Genomic DNA, 19,983 nt, shown 5'->3' with positions numbered 1-19,983 from the left:
TGCCTCAGCCAGGAACTTGAAATAATGAGGAGCAACAATGTTCCTTCCACATGTGCCTGGCAACTTGCCAGTTTTCTGATTTTTTCCCCCTAAAGATTACTTACGGATACAGTGTATGGAGTGGGTTGACATGGGTTTATGTCACAAATGGGCAAGGGGAAATCTTGATTCATATTCAGCCACTGTTACTGAATAAAAGCTGCTAAGTAGATCCTACCCATTAGTGAATTTGTATGACAATATGCATCTAGCATTGCATTGCTGGAAAAGTATAGAGCTAGCATCAGAAAAAGCATAGAGGAGTAAACATTGAAATTAAAACAAAGAATGCTGAAAATACTCAGTAGATTAGGCAGCAATTGGTGAGAGAGAAACAGTTAACATTTCAGATTGACCTTTTATCAGCTGCACTAGTAAACCTCTTTTTTGAAATGCCTAAATTATATCTGATTCCATGGAGTTGAACATCTGCCCAAAAGCTATCAAAGCTGATTTTGAGTCCTTGCTAATAATGATCTCTCTTGCTTATAGATATCTGATACCACACTCCCTGAGCTATCTAGGTACCAGAAGGTATAATTATAATAAAGTAATATCAGATAAGAATAACACAACCTGAAGTGAATCGATTCTAATAATATCATAAAAGCATTATATTTCATTTTATCTTCTTAATATGTAACAGAGACTCAGTTACATAATTATACTCAGCCATTTCAGTAAATGGGATGTTATAGTATGGCTCCTTGAAGCTCCTGGAGGAAAAAAAACACTAATAAAGGAACAAATCAATAAATTGCTTGACTGCTATCTCAAATCCCCATTTTTCAACCTTCAGTACACTCTGAAGTGAATTGTTTAAATCCTAGTTTGTGCATTTATCCAGTGTGGTTATCAAGGTTACAGGAACTCAAAAACCTTCTTTTCACATCATGGTACAGGAACTGAGGAGCAGGGTGGGAACTGGGATATTGGACTTGAGGTTGCAGAGTTGGTGTGGTATAAGACTTTAAATTTAGTTCTTTGGATAAGAGGATATAGGGTAACCAGACAATAAAACTTCTACGAGCTTCTGCTCATGACTCATGCTTTTGTTAGTACTACAATGACAATGAAAAATACAGCTTTTTGATTGATGCTCTATTGAAGTTACTGAGAGCAGGGTGAGTTGGAGGCTTGTGAGTTTAATTCCTTGAGAAGTGAGTGGCCTTCACAGTGAGGAAAGGATGGGTCATGTATTACTGTGACTCTTCAGGAGGGGGTAATGGCCACTGTAGGCTTGTCCAACAGGGATTTAGTCCTGGACAGTGGCAGGAGAGAAACCGAGGAGTAGTTTTGCAGCTGTACAAGACATTGGTGAGACTGTACTTAGAGTATTGTGTACAGTTCTGGTTACCACATACAGGAAAGATCTAGTAGCAGTAGAGAGAGTGCTGAAGAGATTCACCACGGTGTTGCCTGAAATGGAGGGCTGTAGTTATAAGGAGAGGTTGGATAGGCTGGGTTTATTCTTACTGGAAGGTAGGAGGTTGAGGGGTGACCTTACAGAGGTTCATAAAATTATGAGGGGCATAGATAGGATAGATAAGAGTCTCTTTTCCCAAGGCAGGGGAATCTAGAACTAGCGGGCACATTTAAGGTGAGAGGGGAGAAATTTAAAGGAGATGTGAGGGAAAGTTTTTCACACAGAGGGTGGTGGTTTTCTGGGATGAGCTGTCAGAGGAGGTGGTAGAGACAGATATATAACATTTAAAAGGTATTTAGATAAGCATTTGGATAGGAAAGGTGTAGAGGAATAAAGGCCTAATGTAGGTAAATGGGATTAGCATTGATTGGCATCATGGTTTTGCATGGATGAGGTCGGCCAAAAGGGCTGTATAATTCTATTGTAATGGATGAGGGGAGGGAATGGGATGTATCCAATGCTGCAGAATAAGGAACATGAGGGGCAGCTGGGGTTGGTGAAGGGAAACTGTTCAGGGGAATGTACTTCTTGCAGTTGAATCCTATCAAGAAAAAAATATCTTAAAGGAAGCAGAAAAAAATCGGGAGAAAAACATAGCACTTCAATTATACAAAGGAGATGCTATAGTTCCTTCTTGAAAAAATAGAATCAAAGTTATTATATTGTGCTTCAATCTGTACTTACAAATAACCTACAAAGCATTGATTTAAAAAATTTAATTATGGAAGATAAAACCTTAAGAGTTTACAAATCAATTTTCTTTTGAATGTGGTTTTACTGCCAAGTAATGAACTTATTTATTTATATTTACTTATTTATTTACATTATCTACATTTATTGTGTTCATAGCATTTCAATGATAGAAATAAAATCCACTGAAGTACTGAAAGTGTTAAGCGAATCCTCCTCCAGGCTTGGAAAGAAATGTGGTGTCATCTAAAGGCTGTCTGCCCTTTGATAGCCGACTGCAAGGAAAAAAGGGATTGATTGATTGCCGCTCATACCAAACATATGATTTTGCACAAAAGTCTGATTGAATTAACAAAACAATGCTTGTTCCAAGGTGAAGAATGTGTCCTTGTGGACCACGTCTAGGATTAAGGTCCTGGTCACAATGCCCTTGTTCATTCAGCAGGACAATGAGGCAAGACCTATTGGTTTGAACCGCACATTGTGTAGAGATATGTTGGCTGCAGGAAAGTGTGAGGGTACCAATGCTAGATGCCTTCTACTCAGCACTACAGGGAATTATTAGAGATATGAGTCATCTTGTAAGGAGGCTGCTGCTAACTTTGTGGTATAGCCAAGCCTTTCAGAGCTCCTTATTCATTTTTGAATTTAAAATTACCATTTATCAAGTAAACATAAATCAATCTTACATGTCTGCTGCAGGAGACTACATATGAAGAGATTGTCACATAATATCACTGCTAAGGTGCTTTGTAGAAGAGAATTTAATGGCTGCCAAATATTTGTTAGCACTTACAGCAGACTCCAAATTGTGCCTATTTACTCAAATGTCTAAAGTCAATCTTAGGAGAAACAAAAATGTATAATTAGTGAGTGCATCTAAACAACATTACTTTTAAAGTTAACATTAAGTATGAAACTGTACATTTGTAAAGGTTTTGTGTTGAGGAATAGATGTATTACACACGTTTACTTATTTGATCTCAATACACATTCACTATAAAGTAATATTATAATATTGAATAACTAAAACCATCAGCTTATTGATGCTCTTTTTAATGTTGCTGGCAATTGTAAATTTATGGCTTATAGGTTTGAGTTATTAAAAGTATGCAAGCCAAAAATGAAAGATTTCATATGTCATTTATTCTTTCCAAAGCTGCAAGGATTTGATATCAAGCTGTTACCCAAAAATCAATACGTGACTAGGATGGAAAATATGAATGACATTTGCACAAATCACACAGCTAAAACATGGAATCAGTTGAGAAATAATGAGGGTAATCTTGAGGCTCAAAAAATGGTCACAGTGTGGAAGAAAGCCATTGAACCCATCAAGTTGGTACCAGTTCTATGTAAGAGCAATCCAGCTAGTCCCACTCCCTCACCCTCAATTTATCTGGGCTCTGCTGTAACAGCTGCAAATCTCTGGAATTTTTGGGGAATTGTTTTCATCAGTGCATTCCTTCCTTGTGCTATTGATGAATACTTCATGTCGGTCAAGCAGAACATTTTAAATCCAATGTTCACCTGTTGCAGTAATCCTATTTTATATCCCCTGTATTATGTAAACCCGTCGATTTTTTTTTTCTGACTTGTGAAACTTTAAAATCAAAAGTAAATTATTTGGCAAGATTAGCGACGCCACAGCACGTGGCTGGAAATCTCGGAGAGGAATGTTCAAATAAACAATGTTGTGACTCAGTGTACGTGCCTCTAAAATTCGCAAGTGGGTTGTGCTGGTATTCTGGCTGCTAGTGTTCTCATTATTCAGCCTGGCAATTTGCTGAGCACATCCACAATGTAACCTGGAGGCTGGCCTCTTGGGAGCTGAGTGCGCTGACAGCTCAGTTCGTATTAATGGAGAATGTGGAGTGCCACTGTCAGAGAGCTGTGCTGACTGCAGCACTCTGGCTGCAGTGACTTCTGAAGGATCTGGCTGCCTTAATTCCAATGGAATTGACTCCATGTGGATGGAAGAGTGGATAGAAAGAACCTCTTGTGATGATTCATTTCAATTCTGTTTAAATTGAGTCGACGGTGCTATGATTATTTTATTTCACTGGTTTCAGTTTCAACGCAATCTGCTTTGTGCAGATTTTGAAATGTGTTCTGCTAACATTTTCCTCATTGGGATTCCATGGTAAGAATTTTTTGCTGGAACTTTGCATTTCTCCAGTGCAATCCCAGAAGATCACTTGAGCAACTATTCCAGTAGGTCTCCAGAGGCCCACAGATGCCACAAGTCTCGTGGAAATGATGATGTAGACCACATCTGCTCAGCAATGAGTGGCGTAGTGAAGTGGATTAGGCAAATGGTGGGAATAGGATGTACAATGCTTAATTTTTGCTGCAGGCAGAAGATAGTGCATACTGGGTATCAAGGCTTTCTCAGGAATTATTTAAAGTGTAGTAGGTCATATTGCAGGACAATTAATTGTTCTGAGTACAGCAGAATTATTTTAATATTTTTGTTCCAGTTTTTTTTCTCTCAATCCTGGTCATGTAACACTGTGGCAGGAGATTAAGGAGACAACTTTCAACTTGGCCATGCTTTCTGACAGAAGTAGGAAACACAAGGAATAGGAGCAGGAATAGGCCATTCAGCCCTCGAGTCTGCTGCAACATTCAATTATATCATGGCTGATTGAATCCTAGCCTCACTTTCTCGCTCTTTCACTCTCAGCCTTATGTATATTCAATGATTCCACCTCCACAGCTGTTTGGAATAGAGAATTAGAGAGTCACGATCCTCTGAGAGAAAAAATTCCTCCTCATCTCTGTCAGAAGTGGTTTATCTGTTATTCTGAAACTGTGCCCCCTAGTTCTTGATACCTCCACTAGAGCAAATTATCTCAACATCCACCCTGTCAATCATGTCAGGGTCCTGTTGAGAAACAATAATGATACAGATCATATAGAGCACAGAATAGGCCACTTTGCAATGTTGATGTTAGTGTTGCTTTCAAGGTTAGGTCTTGAGAGGCTAATTGGTCACTATAAATTGCCCCTAGTGTGTTGGTGAGTGGTATAAGCTGGGGGGGAGTTGATGAGAATGTGGAGAAAATAAAAAATGGGATTAATGTAGGATTGGTGTGAAATGTGTGGTTGATGATGGGTGCAGCTGGATGGACAAAGGACCTATTTCTGTCCTATGACTCTTCCACATTTCCTCATTTATCACTACCAGGCCTATCCTAAATGTCCTCCTTCCTCACATGCTAGCGTGACTTCCCTTCAAACCCATCTACAGTAGTTGCCTCACTTACTTCCTTTGTCAGTTCTTCTGAATACACTTCTTGATTTTTTTTTGGTGATTGTTATACTTGAAGTTCAGTATATTCAGAATCAGAGACTGATTACAGAATGGAAGGAGACTGTTCAGCACATTGAGTCCAGACCAACTCTATGTTTGAACGATCCAGGCATTTCCATACCGCCACCCCCTTGCGCTAGCACTGCAAATTTTCCCTTTCATGTACTGATCCCTTTTGAATGCCACAATTGAATTTGCCTCCAGTGTTACTCCTGGTAGTTCATTCCAGACCATAACCCTTTGCTGCTTAGTCATGTCCTTCCTTGTCACTTGGTTTCTGACCAGTCTTCTTCATCTCCTGCCTCGTTTTTATTTGGCCATCAGCATCATTGGTACAGGCCATCAAGAGTGGACCAGGGGTCAGGAGAGAGGTTTGCCAATTGAATGCTGCATGCAGACAGGCCAATACAGTCTGTGTTTTATATGTGGAAGTTTAAAGCCACCAATTTTTCTGTAATGTATACAAAACATTTGGTTAGGTCTCGGATAGAATACTGTGTGCAGTTTTGTGCAACTCTTTATAAAAAGGACATTTTTAAAAAAAAGGTTTGATTCCATGGGATGTGATACTTCAATTCTGACAAGAAGCTGATGGCACTGAAATTGTTTTCTTTAGAGCAGAAATGGCTGAGGTGATTTATCAAAAGATGAAAGCCTTTATGAGTGAGTAAGAGAATAACATTTGGAGAATCTGATGAGGGAAGTATTACTCAGCTTCATTTTTATTTTTGAAGTAACATTGTCCTAATATCTTACAATGCCAGATCAATACTATTGCTATTTGGCTTTGCTGAAATTCAGCTATTATACTTTGAAGGAGGATATTTATTAATTAGGGAACAAAGGCAAAGAAAGGATCTGGATGTGGCAGTGGATGATTCACCAGAGGTTAGTATGCAGATACAGCAATTGAGAAAGCTAAAAGACTGTTGTTGCTTAGTGTGAGGGGAATTGAATACACAAGGAATGAGATTACACTTCTGTGATATAGGGCATTGGTGAGACCAATCTCCCTTTTTAAAGAAAGATGTCAATCCATTGGAAGCAGTTTACTGAAGGTTTACTAGATTAATATGTGGAATGGCTAAATGGACCTCCAAGGAAAGGTTGGACAAGCGAGGCTTGTGTATCTGTTGAAGTTTAGAAAAGAGGTCTTCAATGAAATATATAAAATCCTGAGGGGTCTTTACAAGGTATTTGTGGAGAGAATGTTTCCTGTCACAGGAGAATCTATAGCTAGGGATCACGGTTCAAAAATGAGGGGTTCCCCATTTGAGATAGAGATGAGGCAATTTGTTTTCTCTCTCAAGGGGCAGTGGGTCTATGGAACTCTTCCTCAAAGGGTGGTGGAAGCTGAGAATTTGAATATGTTTAAGTCACAGGTAGGTAGATACTTGATGATCCAGGGTGAAAGGTTTTTGTGGGTAGATGGTAATGTGGAGTTGAAATTACAATCAGATCAGTCACAATCCTATTAAATAGCAGAGCAGAACTGTCAGGGCATATGACCTACTCCTGTTCTTAATTCATATGTTTGTATGTAGCCCTTTAGGAATGGACATTTTTTTGTTTTAATTTATCAAATTATATCAATTTACTTTTTATCAGTGTGCAGTGAAAGAGCCCAGGAAAACAGATTATTGTTCATTTTAATAATTCCTACGAGTTCCCACAATTTAATTAATAAGTTAACATAAAACAGTCTGCAACAAATGAATAAAAATGATTCTAGCAAATTAAAGGGTAAATAGAGGAATCTGAACTGTGGTGCACAGATTTAAAATCTTGGGCTAAAGATAGCAGGGGTATGTGAGGAAATTTTTTTATATGCCAAGTATTGTTAGGATCAGGAGTCCATTGCGTTTGGGGATGATGGAAGTAGAATCAATCAGCTAATTGCTCAGACACTTCAGAGAAAATAATACACATGGCTGTGGGGAACGAACTGAGGAGATTATTGCACTAGGAGCCAGCACTGTCTCAGTGGGCTGAACAGTCTCTTTCCATGGTGAAACCATTCTATGTTCTATGAGATATATATTCACCTTCAATGTTCTTGTGCCTGTATTTGAGTTTGATGGGCAATGAGCATGTCTTAGAAGGAGCAAATATTCTTTCAAGGATTAATTATCCAGCATACATTGAATTCTTTTGATTTTTATTCACAAACATTTTTTATTGCAAGGGCTTGTTGCAGAAGGGGCATAGTTTAAGGCTTTCCCAGCACTGCACACTAATTAGTTGAAATCTGTGTCAAATCTCCATGAACTATTTGTTTAGGGGTTATGTTTAAATAATAACTGATGATATGTTAACATTAAGTAATGGGGATAACATAATTTGTGATGAAAATGTTCAAGTGAATGTTCTGCATTGAATGCATTAGAATTTATTATAGAAAACGTGTACATTGAAGTAGAAAAAAATTCATGTGCATTTTTCCCTTAATAGGCCAGAAAATCCTTCACCACAGAAGTGATGTTTTGGAAACCGTTGTCCTCATCAACCCTTCAGACGAGGCAGTGAGCACAGAGGTAAGAGAACAGCAGGAAGCAGCCAGATGGCAGGGAGCACAAAGGAAAGGGATGATGAAGAGCACAGAAATCCATCACTGATTAGGCTGCGCTATAGCTTGCTCCCTGTGGGTGTTGTATGCTGAAAACCATGTATAATGCTGTGCAGGTGATGTCATAGTGGTAAAGAGAGGGTTTCATTTTAATTAAGAGAGCGTGCAATTTAAGAATATGAATTCAGTTTTAGAAAATCTAAATATAAAAAGTAAAATCTGCAACAGTGGACCAAGAAGTAATTGGGGCATTGTGTAAACACATATGGTTTCCCAGTGTTTTTTTAGAAAGGGAGCAGTACCTTCAAACTTCTCAGTTCTACTGGAAAACTGAGGATGGAATAACTCAGTATAGTGTTCCTGCTACCCTTTCACCACTTTGTACTTTGGTGAAATTATCGACTTCTATGTGAATGACTTAGAATTTAAGAACATAAGAATTAAAAACAGGAGTAGGCTATTCATCTCCTTGAGCCAGCTCTGCCATTCATTAAGATCATGGCTGATCTTCTACCTCAGTGTCAATTTCCTGCCTATCTCCATAATCTCTTAATTCCCTCAAAATTCAAAAATCTATCAATCTCAGTTTAGACTGGATCTCCACAGACCTCCAGGGTATAACATTTCAAAGACTCACCATCATCTACATGATCTTCTCATCTTTGTGCTAAATGGCCCACCTCATTTCTGAGACTGTGTCCTTGGTTCCAAACTCCCCAGCCAGGAGAAACATTCTCCCACCTGTGGAGCCTTGTAAGAATTTTGTGAGCACCTCTCATTCTTCTAAACTTGAGGTTTTACCAGCCCAGTCTACTCAGTTTCTCCTTACGGGGCAGACCCACCATCCCTGGAACCAATCCAGTGAATCTTCACCACTAGTCTCATCTTTCCCTCCCCTCCCATTTTTCCAAGGCTCTGATCCTTTTACAACTCCTAGCCCACTCTTCCTTCTCCAAGAACTTAATCCCTTCCTTATGGCACTTTTCCATGCAACTGTAGGAGATGCAACACTGGTCCTTTAACCTCCTCCCTTCCCACCATCCAGGGATCCAAACAGTTTTGCCACTTGCACTCTTTCCAATCCAGTATTCACTAAGGGATCTCCTCTAGAAATGGTTTGTGGAGCACTTGTGTTCAGTCCACAGAGGCAGTCTTGAGCTTCTTAATGCCTGCCACTTTAATTCTCTGTCCCAATCCCACTTTGACCTATCTGTCTGTGGCCTCCTGTAATTTTATCAGAGGGCCTTATGTAAGCTTGAGGAATAGCACTTATCATCTGTCTGGGGACGTCGTATCCTTCTGAGCTCAATATTGAATTCCACCACTTCAGGTAATTTGCCTTCTCTGGAATAGAATAAGCCAGGTCATCCATAAGTGATATTGGCTCAGTTTTTCTCCCTAATGGCACAGTCTGACCTGCTGGGCAGGTTATGCAGTCCTGCATTTGCAACGTTTGCATCCTTTTGCCTATAATCTCACTCTTTAACTGGCTCATTCCATAGTTTTTATGACCAATGTTCTCTCTCCCTAAATGCTTCCATTAACCCATCAACAAGATGACCTCATTTACAGCTTATCTCCAGGGCAACCCTGGCCTCACCCTGTCAGAGATATTCCCCTTGTCTGATCCATCCCCCTGCCCCCTCCCCCCATACTCCCTGCAGCTTGATATAAACTTAGTTTCTGACAAAGGGTCTTCAATTGGAAACATCAACTCCTTTATACTTTCTACAGATGCTGTCTGATCTGCTGAACATTTCCAGCATTTTTGTTTTTATGTCAGTTTTCCAACATATGCAGGTTTTTTTTATTTACTAGTAAATCTTCACTGCATTCCCCCTTTGGTAAGTATGTCCTTTCTTCAGGGAGGGAGATCCAAATTGTACATCCTACTCCAGCTGTGGTCACCAAGGCGTTATGTAATTGCAGTGAGACATCTTCACTTCTGCGCGTGAATCCTCTCATAATAAATGGCAATATATCATTTACCTTTCTAATTGCCTGCTGCACAAGCATGTCAACTTTCAGTGACTTTTGCACAAGGACACACAGGTTCCTTTGAACATCAACATTTTCCAACCTCTAGCCTTTTAAAAAGTACTCTGTTTTTCCTTTTTGTGCACTTTAGTGAATGACCTCACATTTTCCCACATCACATTCCATGTTCCATGCTTTTGCCCATTCGCTTACTTATCTATACGCCCTTGAAGGCTCTTTAAAACTTCCTTTCTACATACAATCCCACCTAGTGTTATATCATCAGCACACTTGGAAATAATGACTTTTGGTCCCCTCAGCCAAATTGTCAATATAGTCTGTGATTAGCAGGGGCCCAGGCACCAATCCCTGTGCTACCGCACTGGTCCTAGCCTGCCAACCTGCCCATTCATTCCCGCTCCTTGCTCCCTGTCCAGCGACCAGTTCTCAATCCATGCCAGTTCCATGTGCACTGACTTTGTTGACCAGCTTCTTGTCAAACTGGACTAAAGAGCTGCAATACAAACAATGTTTAGACGTAAGTGGTATTGAATGGAAAGAGAGTGTGCGGAGTGTGGACCGAGAGAAGTTAGTGATTCTGTTATATCAAGTGAGAGTGCTGATTGATACTGCTCTGAAGGGAAGAAGAAGAAGACGGGTGGATGTTTGGAATAAAAGTGACATGTGCTACAATGTGTCCCTATGTTGGTTGATAAAGGAGAGTCTGGCTGGTTCCAGGGAAAACCTCATTCCTGCTCCTTTTCTCAAGAAGATTTCCAACCAGTACATAGAGCAGTTTTGTTGAGTATGTACTCTAAGCTCATGATTTAGCTGGTTTGAATTTATTGTACTAAATGCTCTCATTTTTAAGTAATTGGGGGCCATCTTCTGGGTATTCAGACAATGACTTGAAATTGGTTTATCAGCATTATGACATCTACCACCAAGAAGGATATATCTTGCCACCGACAGGCAAGATAATGGGAATACTTTCACTTGTCAACAGAGAATCACAAAACCTACAGCAGTGAAACATTCTGTCCAGCCCAGCCATTAAGAGTTGTGCCTAAGAATTTGTCAGGCCATCTCCAGGCAATTTAGTCAAATAGTTTGTGATGAACCAATGGAAGTTTGCTTCAAGAATCCACTGCTGTAATATTGCCCAAGGCATCATACATTACTGAATTGCCTCGCATACTCAAGGTCTTCCCTTCACATGCTTTCCCATGTTGAGCACAGAAAAGAAAACAGGTTCAGTACAGGATCAGGTCCAGGCTTCCAAGAGAGAGAACCCTGGGGATGGTGGGGGAAGGGTTGATTGGGGTGAGGATTGGCTGTGGGGCTAGGACACAGGTCAATAGTTGGGATGAGGGTGTACGCTTAGCGGTTGTGGGGTAGGATCCGTAGTCAGGAGAGGCTTGGCGGAAGGGCTTTTGCGCATTGGTTGGGCTTGCGATTTGTGATGGGGGAGGGGTCCAGTGAAGAGCCAGGTAAGAACAAACATTAAAAAGCACCCACCTGAGCAGTTCCCACTGCTGTCCTGAAATCTGCTGATGCAGGACCACTTTAAGTCTCACCAGGACCACTTCAAATCTCACTGATTCTAGCCTCACTAGCTCTTATGAAAGCTTGCTTCTGCATGAGTGTCCCATGGGCAGTGCAGGTCTGATTGAAAATTATGGAGCATCTGGAGGAAAATGCAAGCCACATCACCGATTTTTGATTATCTTTCATTTTTCATTGACATTTGATTATGTCTTGCACTGAAAGGTGGTGCTACATAATCTTACTTCCACACATTGGTGTTTATCTTCCACATAGCAATAGCTCTAATGCTCCAGCTCATATCATTCCCATATTCCTTTATATTTTTCAAATGGACCTATTCCTAAATGTTGATATATGTCCGCATCGATTGCTAATTCCACTTGTAGATTCAACAGCCTCGAAAGCAACCTGTCCTAAGTCTCTCCTCTTATTAATGTGCTTCATTCTTCAGTTTTGTTTTGACTGCTAATCTATATTACGTATATACATCCAGTTTTCTGCAATTACTAGAGTATCTCCAGCCTTTTGAAGAGCAGCCTGTCCATTTCTATACAGGCAAGCTCCACCCAGTACCATTTCTACTGACATTCCTGGTATTGGGAACTCTCTATGTGGGAATCAACAGAATGATAGGTACTATGCAATATTTGTTCTTCCATTTAATGATATTAAAATCAACAATAGTGTATTGGTATTATAATATAAACCTTTTTCAATTTTGCTGCAAACCATGAAGATCATTGTGGTTTCAGATTTGTACAAGTATGTCCATGTTCCCACCACACTTTAGACTAATCTGAGAACACGCTGTTGATTAATCCTACATAAAAATCAACTGGTCCGCTCAGGATGCTCCACTTAGGGATGGTCTTTGTAAGTTGTACTTCGTAGCTATCTGCCCAATATTTTTAAGCTGTGTGTCCTTTCCTCAGGTACGCCTCATGATCACTGATGCTGCCCGACACAAGCTACTGGTGCTAACTGGACAGTGCTGTGAAAACACCGGGGAGCTGATTCTACAGTCTGGTTCATTCTCATTTCAGAACTTCATTGAAATTTTTACAGATCAAGAGGTAAATAAATGCATATTTTGCACTTTGATCCTGCCCTCTCTTGCCCACAGCAGAACCTTGCTGCAAACAAGGTTTGTTTTGAAAGTTTGAGAGGTGTTCTCAATTTGCTTAATGATTATCTTCCATGGTGATAGTAAGCAGTTGCTAGGAGCACACGTTTAAGCTCACAAAGTTGTTGCTGATGAAACAACAAACATTCTGCTGGGGAACTAAGCAAGTCGAGCAGCATCTGTGGGAGGAAAGGAATCGTTGACCTTTGGGGTTGGGGTTTCAACCCAAAACGGCGACAATTCCTTTCCTCCCACAGATGCTACTCGACCCGCTGAGTTCCCCCAACAGATTGTTTGTCGCTCCAGATTCCAGCATCTACAGTCTCTTGTGTCTCCAGTGTTGCTGATGAAGTTCGTATTCTGCTGTCAACATGGATTGGGTGAATGGGCACTTCTGTTTGCACTTGTAAATTTATTCTTTGCCAGGTAGAAGTTCCACACTGTAAAGGAATAATCCTGGGATACTTCATTAAAAACATTGCTAGGACTGCATAAAACAGTCTTGTGTCTCATTGGTCCATCTTTATAAATTCATGTACTGCTTCATTTTACTACAAAGTGTGAGATTTAAGGTTGCTACAAAGGTAATATCTCCTTTAATGGCCAAACTTCCTGCCCGCTAATGTCTGGCTAGCAAGAGCTGTCAAGAAAATACCTTTCATGTATAGCTGCTTGTTAAAACAAGAAAAGTTTCTTGCATATTTTCAATGAACGTGGGCTTACTCAGACAGAATTGGGACTTTTCTCAAAATGAAGTATTATGAATTTACTCATCTCTGTAATTAAATTATTGGAATTAGCAGTTCAAAATATTTACATATATTTTGGTAATGGAAGAAGGAATATTTCATTATTTTTTCCTGACATGAGTATTGTTATAATTACAATTCATTTGGCAGGAAATGGCTCTGATGCAAAAAGCCAAGTTGCTGTTAATTGAGGTCTTTCACTAATTACTACTAATTATTATCTTTTATTCTGCTGTCAGATTGGAGAACTGTTAAGTACCACACACCCAGCCAATAAAGCCAGCCTCACATTATTCTGCCCTGAGGAAGGTGACTGGAAAAATACAAATCTGGAGAAACACAACCTGCAGGACTTTATCAATATAAAACTGAACTCAGTCTCCATTTTACCAGAAATGGAAGGACTTTCAGAATTCACAGAATACCTATCAGAGTCAGTTGAGGTCCCATCGTCCTTTGACGTATTGGAGCCCCCTGCATCTGGCGGCTTCCTGAAATTGTCAAAACCTTGCTGCTACATTTTCCCTGGTGGGAGAGGGGACTCAGCTTTGTTTGCTGTGAATGGGTTTAATATGCTCATAAATGGTGGATCAGATCGCAAGTCATGCTTCTGGAAACTGGTTCGGCACTTGGACAGAGTTGACTCAATTCTACTCACCCACAATGGAGCAGACAATCTCCCCGGAGTCAACAGTTTGTTGCAACGTAAAATAGCAGAACTGGAAGAGGAACAGTCACAAGGATCCACTGCTAACAGTGACTGGATGAAAAATCTGATTTCACCTGAGCTGGGTGTTGTCTTTCTTAATGTCCCAGAAAATGTTACAAACCTGCAGCCTAATTTCAGGGTCAGGAGAAATACTGAAGAAACCTGCCTTACTCTCCAGTACTTAAACAAATTGTCTATAAAGCCAGAACCCCTGTTTAGGACTGTAGGAAATGCCATTGATCCAGTAATACTGTTCCAGAAAATGGGTGTGGGGCGACTAGAGATGTACATTTTAAATCCAGTGAAAGGAAGCAAGGAGCTACAATTTTTCATGCAACATTGGTCCAGCAACAACAAAGCTAAAACTGGACTTGTTTTGCCAAATGGCAAAGATGCAGAAATTTCATTTCCATATTTGACTTCAATATCCTCTCTGATTGTATGGCATCCAGCCAATCCATCTGAGAAAATAGTCCGTGCCCTGTTCCCAGGAAATGCTCCACAGTACAATATCCTGGATGGATTAGAAAAACTCAAACATTTAGACTTCTTGAAACACCCAGTAGTAACTCAAAAAGAACTAATAGCTGGCTTGGCTGCCCCAACAGTTAAACAGGCCAAGATGAAACAACGGAGTGACAGCAAGGAGAGTCTCAAATCTAATTCTAGGCCATCTGTTGGAAAAGGAGTTAAGAAGGATATCAAGGAAGAAACACCCGAGATGACAAAACCTGCTGCAGTTAATCACCAAGAGGCTGCTAATGAGAAGCCTCAGAAGGTAGAAAAGAAGGAAAAACCTATAGTTAAGAAAGAAAGACCCAGAACAGAATCGCAATCCAAACCTGAAGAGAAAGAGGCAAAAGCTAAAGCAGAACCAGCTAAACAGGAACTTGAAGAAAAAACACCTAAGGACGAGAAACTAAAGTCCGAGAGCAAGCCAAAACCTTTAAAGGAAAAAATTGTAAAGAAGGAGGTTAAAGCAAAGAAACCGGAAGAGAAGAAAAAAGAGGAAAAGGAAGTGAAAAAAGAGAGTGCAAAGCCAGAGGCAAAAGAGGAAAAAGCTGTCATCAAGAAAGAAAAGGTGAAAAAAGAGGAGAAACCTAAAAAAGAAGAAATAAAGAAGGAAGTAAAGAAAGATATTAAAAAAGAAGTGAAGAAGAAAGAAACACCAGTGAAAGAAGTTAAAAAGGAAGAAAAGAAAGAAATCAAAAAGAACGACAAAGATGTCAAGAAAGACCTGAAAAAGCCCACTAAGGAAGTCAAGAAAACTGTGCCTGCAGCTGAGGCCAAAAAACTACCAGTGAAGCCCAAAGTGGAAAAGAAAGTTGAGGCAGTAAAGAAGGAAGATGCTAGCCCAAGCAAACTGAAAGGAAAACCAAAACCAGGCAAGAAAGAAACTAAGGTCGAAACTGTTGCTGCGGTTGGAGCAGCTGCAGCTGCAGCCGCAGCCACAGCTGCAGTCACTGCAACCGAACTTGAGGTTGAACGATCACTCATGTCTTCGCCAGAAGATTTAACTAAGGACTTTGAAGAACTTAATGAGGAAGAGAAAAGAGACACCCAGGTACCTCCTGTACCAATAGAGAGTTCAGTACAGAATGAAGTGCAAGTGGAGAAGATAGGCCTTACTATTCATGGAGATGCTCTAGAGATAGATGAATCTCCCGATGAAGGAATTACAACCACTGAGGCTGAAGGTGAATTTGAACAGTCTCCTCAAGAGTATATCGAGACTGAAAATAAGGGAACATTAGAACGGTTTGAGGATGAAGGTGCAGGATTTGAAGAATCCTCTGAACCTGGAGACTATGAAGAGAAGGCAGAGACTGAAGATGTTGAGGAGCTGGTAGGGACAGTGGATAAGATGCTTCCCACCAAAACTGAGCTGGAGCATGTTGTTATTGGGGCAAAAGCTGAGACTGAGGACCTTGAAGCAGAAGAATTAATTGAAACTGAAGAACCACTTGATGTTGAAGAGATGGTAGAAAAAGAAGAGACTGAAGAATCGGAAGTAGGAGAAGATCGTAGAGAACGGGAGGACATGCTTCTTGAAAAGGCTGAGACTGAAGAAGAAGCAGAGGATGAAGGGAATAGGGTAGATGACAACAAAGCTGCTGAAATGTATGAAGAGAAAGAGAAACGTGAGATTAAAAGCATTGAAGTGAATAAACTTCCATCTCCTGGTGCAGCTCTGGATAAAATCTCTGCACTTCATCCTTCAATCATTGATCAAACATTTTCTATTCGTAATGAGACCATTCCTACAGATTTTGAAAGTGAGGTAACCGCTTCTGATGAAGAAACCCATGATGAGCCACCTGAGGAATTTACAGCTACATCCGGTTTTACTCAATCTACTATTGAAATTTCTAGTGAGCCCACACCAATGGACGGAATGTCCACACCCAGAGACATTATGAGTGATGAGACCAACAATGAAGAAACAGAATCTCCAACTCAGGACTTCGTAAGCGTAACAAAGTTTGAAACAACTGTTATTTCTCAGAGTCGAGAGGGAGCCAAGCTTTCTCCTGTTCCTGACACTTACAATGGATTCTCGTTGGAAATTTCAAAAACCGATGTGACACAAGGTGATGATTATCCAGCTTCTGCCTCAACAATATCTCCTTCATCTTCCCTGGAAGAAGACAAGTACTTCAAACCTCCACCAGCTGGCATCAGCATTCCAAAACACGATGAATATGAAAACCAGGAGGACTTAGAGGCTGAAAAGCAAGAGAGTCCAATAAAAGACTTTGAAACCAAACTAAGCCCTGCAAGGAGTCCAGCTGAATCGTCACCACAGTCTAGGACACCACTAAGTGATCGTAATGTCAACTTTGATTTGACTCCATCAGAAATCAGGGCATCCACTGATCTGACAGCTTCAGAACATGAAGTTCCAGGTGATCATTGTGCAAGTCCTGAAGAGAAAACCCTGGAGATGGCATCGCCCGCACAGTCTGGAACTCCTAGTGCTGGTCACACTCCATTTTATCAGTCACCAATAGATGAGAAAGACAGTAAAGTTCCAGCTGATGTGTCAGGAAAGCTCCCAACGCCAATTATCATTGAGACTGATGACGTGAAAGTCGATGAGACCAGTCCAAGGTATAGTCCTATGGATGAGCCTGTACCTGATTCAGAATCACCTGTTGAGAAAGTTTTGTCCCCACTGCGTAGTCCACCAATGTTGGGTTCCAGCTCCCCTGTTGATAGCTCTCCAAATGATGGAGAGGAATTCCCAGTACAGTTTCTGGAAGGTGCAATGGAACTCACAAGTGACAAACTTAAACTTCTCTCTTCGCCCCGAGTTTATCCATTTAATGATTTCCCATCCAGTCCTGCTGCTCCTGAAAAAGAACAGGAAGCTGATTTTGAATTGTTGACTCCCAAAGATAGTTTTAGCCAGGAACGGAAAGTGGAAGGGAGCACTGTTGGTACTTTTGCATCACTTGGTCCCTTTGAAACACATAAAGCAGGAGGGGAGCTCTCCCCAACATTGGTAGATCTCAGCCAGATTGGTTCTGCTAAAGAAGACAGCAAAATGTCAATCTCAGAAGGAACCACGTCAGACAAATCAGCCACACCTGTTGATGAGGTGGTGGCAGAAGACACCTATTCCCACATAGAAGGGGCTGCTTCAGCTTCAACAGCATCCCTGGCCACAAGTTCTTTTCCAGAACCCACAGCAGATGACGTTTCCCCCTCATTGCATGCAGAAGTTGGGTCTCCTCATTCAACTGAAGTGGATGAATCCCTTTCAGTATCGGTTGTGCAAACGCCTACTGCATTCCAGGAAGCAGAAGTTTCACCTTCTAAAGAGGATTGCCCAAGACCCATGTCAATTTCTCCTCCAGAAGTCTCTCCAAAAACTGCAAAATCTAGAACGCCTGTGCAGGAAGTCAGGTCACCTGAACACTCTACAATGTCCGTGGAATTCAGTCAGGAATCTCCTGAACAGTCTTTGGCCTTGGATTTCAGCAAACAGTCTCCTGAGCAACCTTCATTTAACGCCAGCTACCAGCACATTTCTGAGAACGGGCCGACTGAGGTAGATTATAGTCCATCTGATATGCACGAGACTGGATTTATGCAAAACTCTTTGCCTACGCTTGACAAGCCATTCTACAGTCAAGATAAAGATCACTTGCAGTTTGGGTCAACCCCACCAACAGAAGCTTCTCCAACAACTTCATCTGCTCGGACTCCACAAACAAGTTCTCCACTCCAGGAGGAATATGGTGTTTGTACTTCAGTCTCATCTGCCATCCTATCTGAAAAACCAATTATTTCTGGAGAGGCATTACTCCCAGAGAGGCTACCAGCTACCCATTCACCACAAACAACTTCTCCACTGCAAGAGAAGGAAGATTTACAGATGTTTGACGTTTCACAGCCTCTTTCATTTACAAAGGATGTTTCTCCTTTGCATAGTTCTGACTCATCAGGTTCAGGTCTACTGCAGGACAAATCTCCAACGGTATCATCAATATTTTCTTCAGAACAAGTATCCGCTGTATTTGCAACACACTCATACCAAGAGCCTTCCCTCTCACAAAGCAAAATTCCAGTAGTGCAGACAGACATTGAAGAAATGGAGGCATTCACTAGCAAACAAGATAAAGTCAAAGATACTTGTGAGGTTGATGATGGACCTTTTGCAACCAGAACAGAGATTCAATACAATGCTGATAAATATTATAAAACTCCCACTTCATTCAAGCTCAATATGGCTGATCTTTCCCCTTCTTTCATCAACCCAAGCCCCTTAGAGTTTTTTGAACAAGAAGATGCTCTTGAAGATCTTGAAAGGCCATTGACCCAAGGTGGAGGAGCTCAGCCTCCTTCTGGTGGAAAGCAGCAGACACGTCAGTGCGATGACACCCCTGGCACATCAATCAGTGAATCAGCTCCATCACAGACTGATTCAGACTTCCCCCCTGGAACAGAAGAATGCCCATCTATCACTGCAGATGCTGCCTTAGACTCCGAAGATGAGTCTGAAACCCTTCCGACAGACAGAACGCTTGTACACAGACAGATGGATCCCCCACCAGCTCCCTTAAAGGACCCCAGTCCTCCTCCACCGCACCCAGATGTTTGCATGGTAGATCCTGAAGCACTGCCTACTGAACAGAGCATAGCAAAGGCAGATAAACCTTTGAAGAAGGAGGTTAAAGAAAGAACAAAAACCAAAAAGCAGGTCACGAAGACAAAGTCTTCCTCTCCTTCTAGAAAATCTGACAGCAAACCAAAGCATCCCAGTGCTCCCTCCAGAACAAATGCACTGGCATCAGCTAAGGAATCATCTGATATAACTGCAAAAACAGCTTCTCCTAAAAAGGATTCAGCAGAGAAGGGTCCCAAAGCTAGTACCAATCCAGAAGTAAAAGCTGCTCGAGGTGATGACAAGGAAGCAAAAAATGCTACTAACACCACAAACTCAAAATCTGCACACACCACTAAAAATCCAGGTAATAATCCTTTAGCCTTGTATGATGACCTGTTAAATTGACTAATTCAATATAGATGAGAAAATTGCAATATTTTGAGTATTACTTAAACTCTTTTAAAAGGAATACATTTACTTCTAGGAATTTCCTTAGGATTCACATGACCTGCATAACCTTGGCAGAAGCTCAGAATGTTATTCCATTTCTCAGTGGTTTCTCTCACTGAAGTTACGGCAGAAAGTCTCCCACCTATGATGTCTTTAAATGTTAGGTAGAAGTAAGCATGTACTAAATGATGGAATGCTAGTTAACACAGTGTTCTGCAATTATTTGATTTTCTTTTGTACACTTTTGCTTTTCCACAGACGATTAAACTACTGATTA

The 19,983-nt window shown here is 40.9% G+C and overlaps 1 protein-coding gene across 1 annotated transcript in view; it reads left to right on the top strand.

Annotated features, from left to right (window-relative positions):
- Window positions 1-19,983, top strand: part of map1b (microtubule-associated protein 1B) — a 78,678-nt gene that overhangs the window by 46,476 nt on the left and 12,219 nt on the right. The window contains exons 3-5 of the mRNA XM_052019479.1: window positions 7,923-8,005; window positions 12,495-12,635; window positions 13,674-19,620. Of these exons, the coding sequence (XP_051875439.1) occupies window positions 7,923-8,005; window positions 12,495-12,635; window positions 13,674-19,620 (6,171 nt within the window). The remainder of the gene's footprint in view (window positions 1-7,922; window positions 8,006-12,494; window positions 12,636-13,673; window positions 19,621-19,983) is intronic.

This window comes from Pristis pectinata, chromosome 7 (assembly GCF_009764475.1).
Source record: "Pristis pectinata isolate sPriPec2 chromosome 7, sPriPec2.1.pri, whole genome shotgun sequence".
Taxonomy (NCBI): domain Eukaryota; kingdom Metazoa; phylum Chordata; class Chondrichthyes; order Rhinopristiformes; family Pristidae; genus Pristis; species Pristis pectinata.
This window is presented reverse-complemented; position numbering and strand designations above follow the sequence as displayed.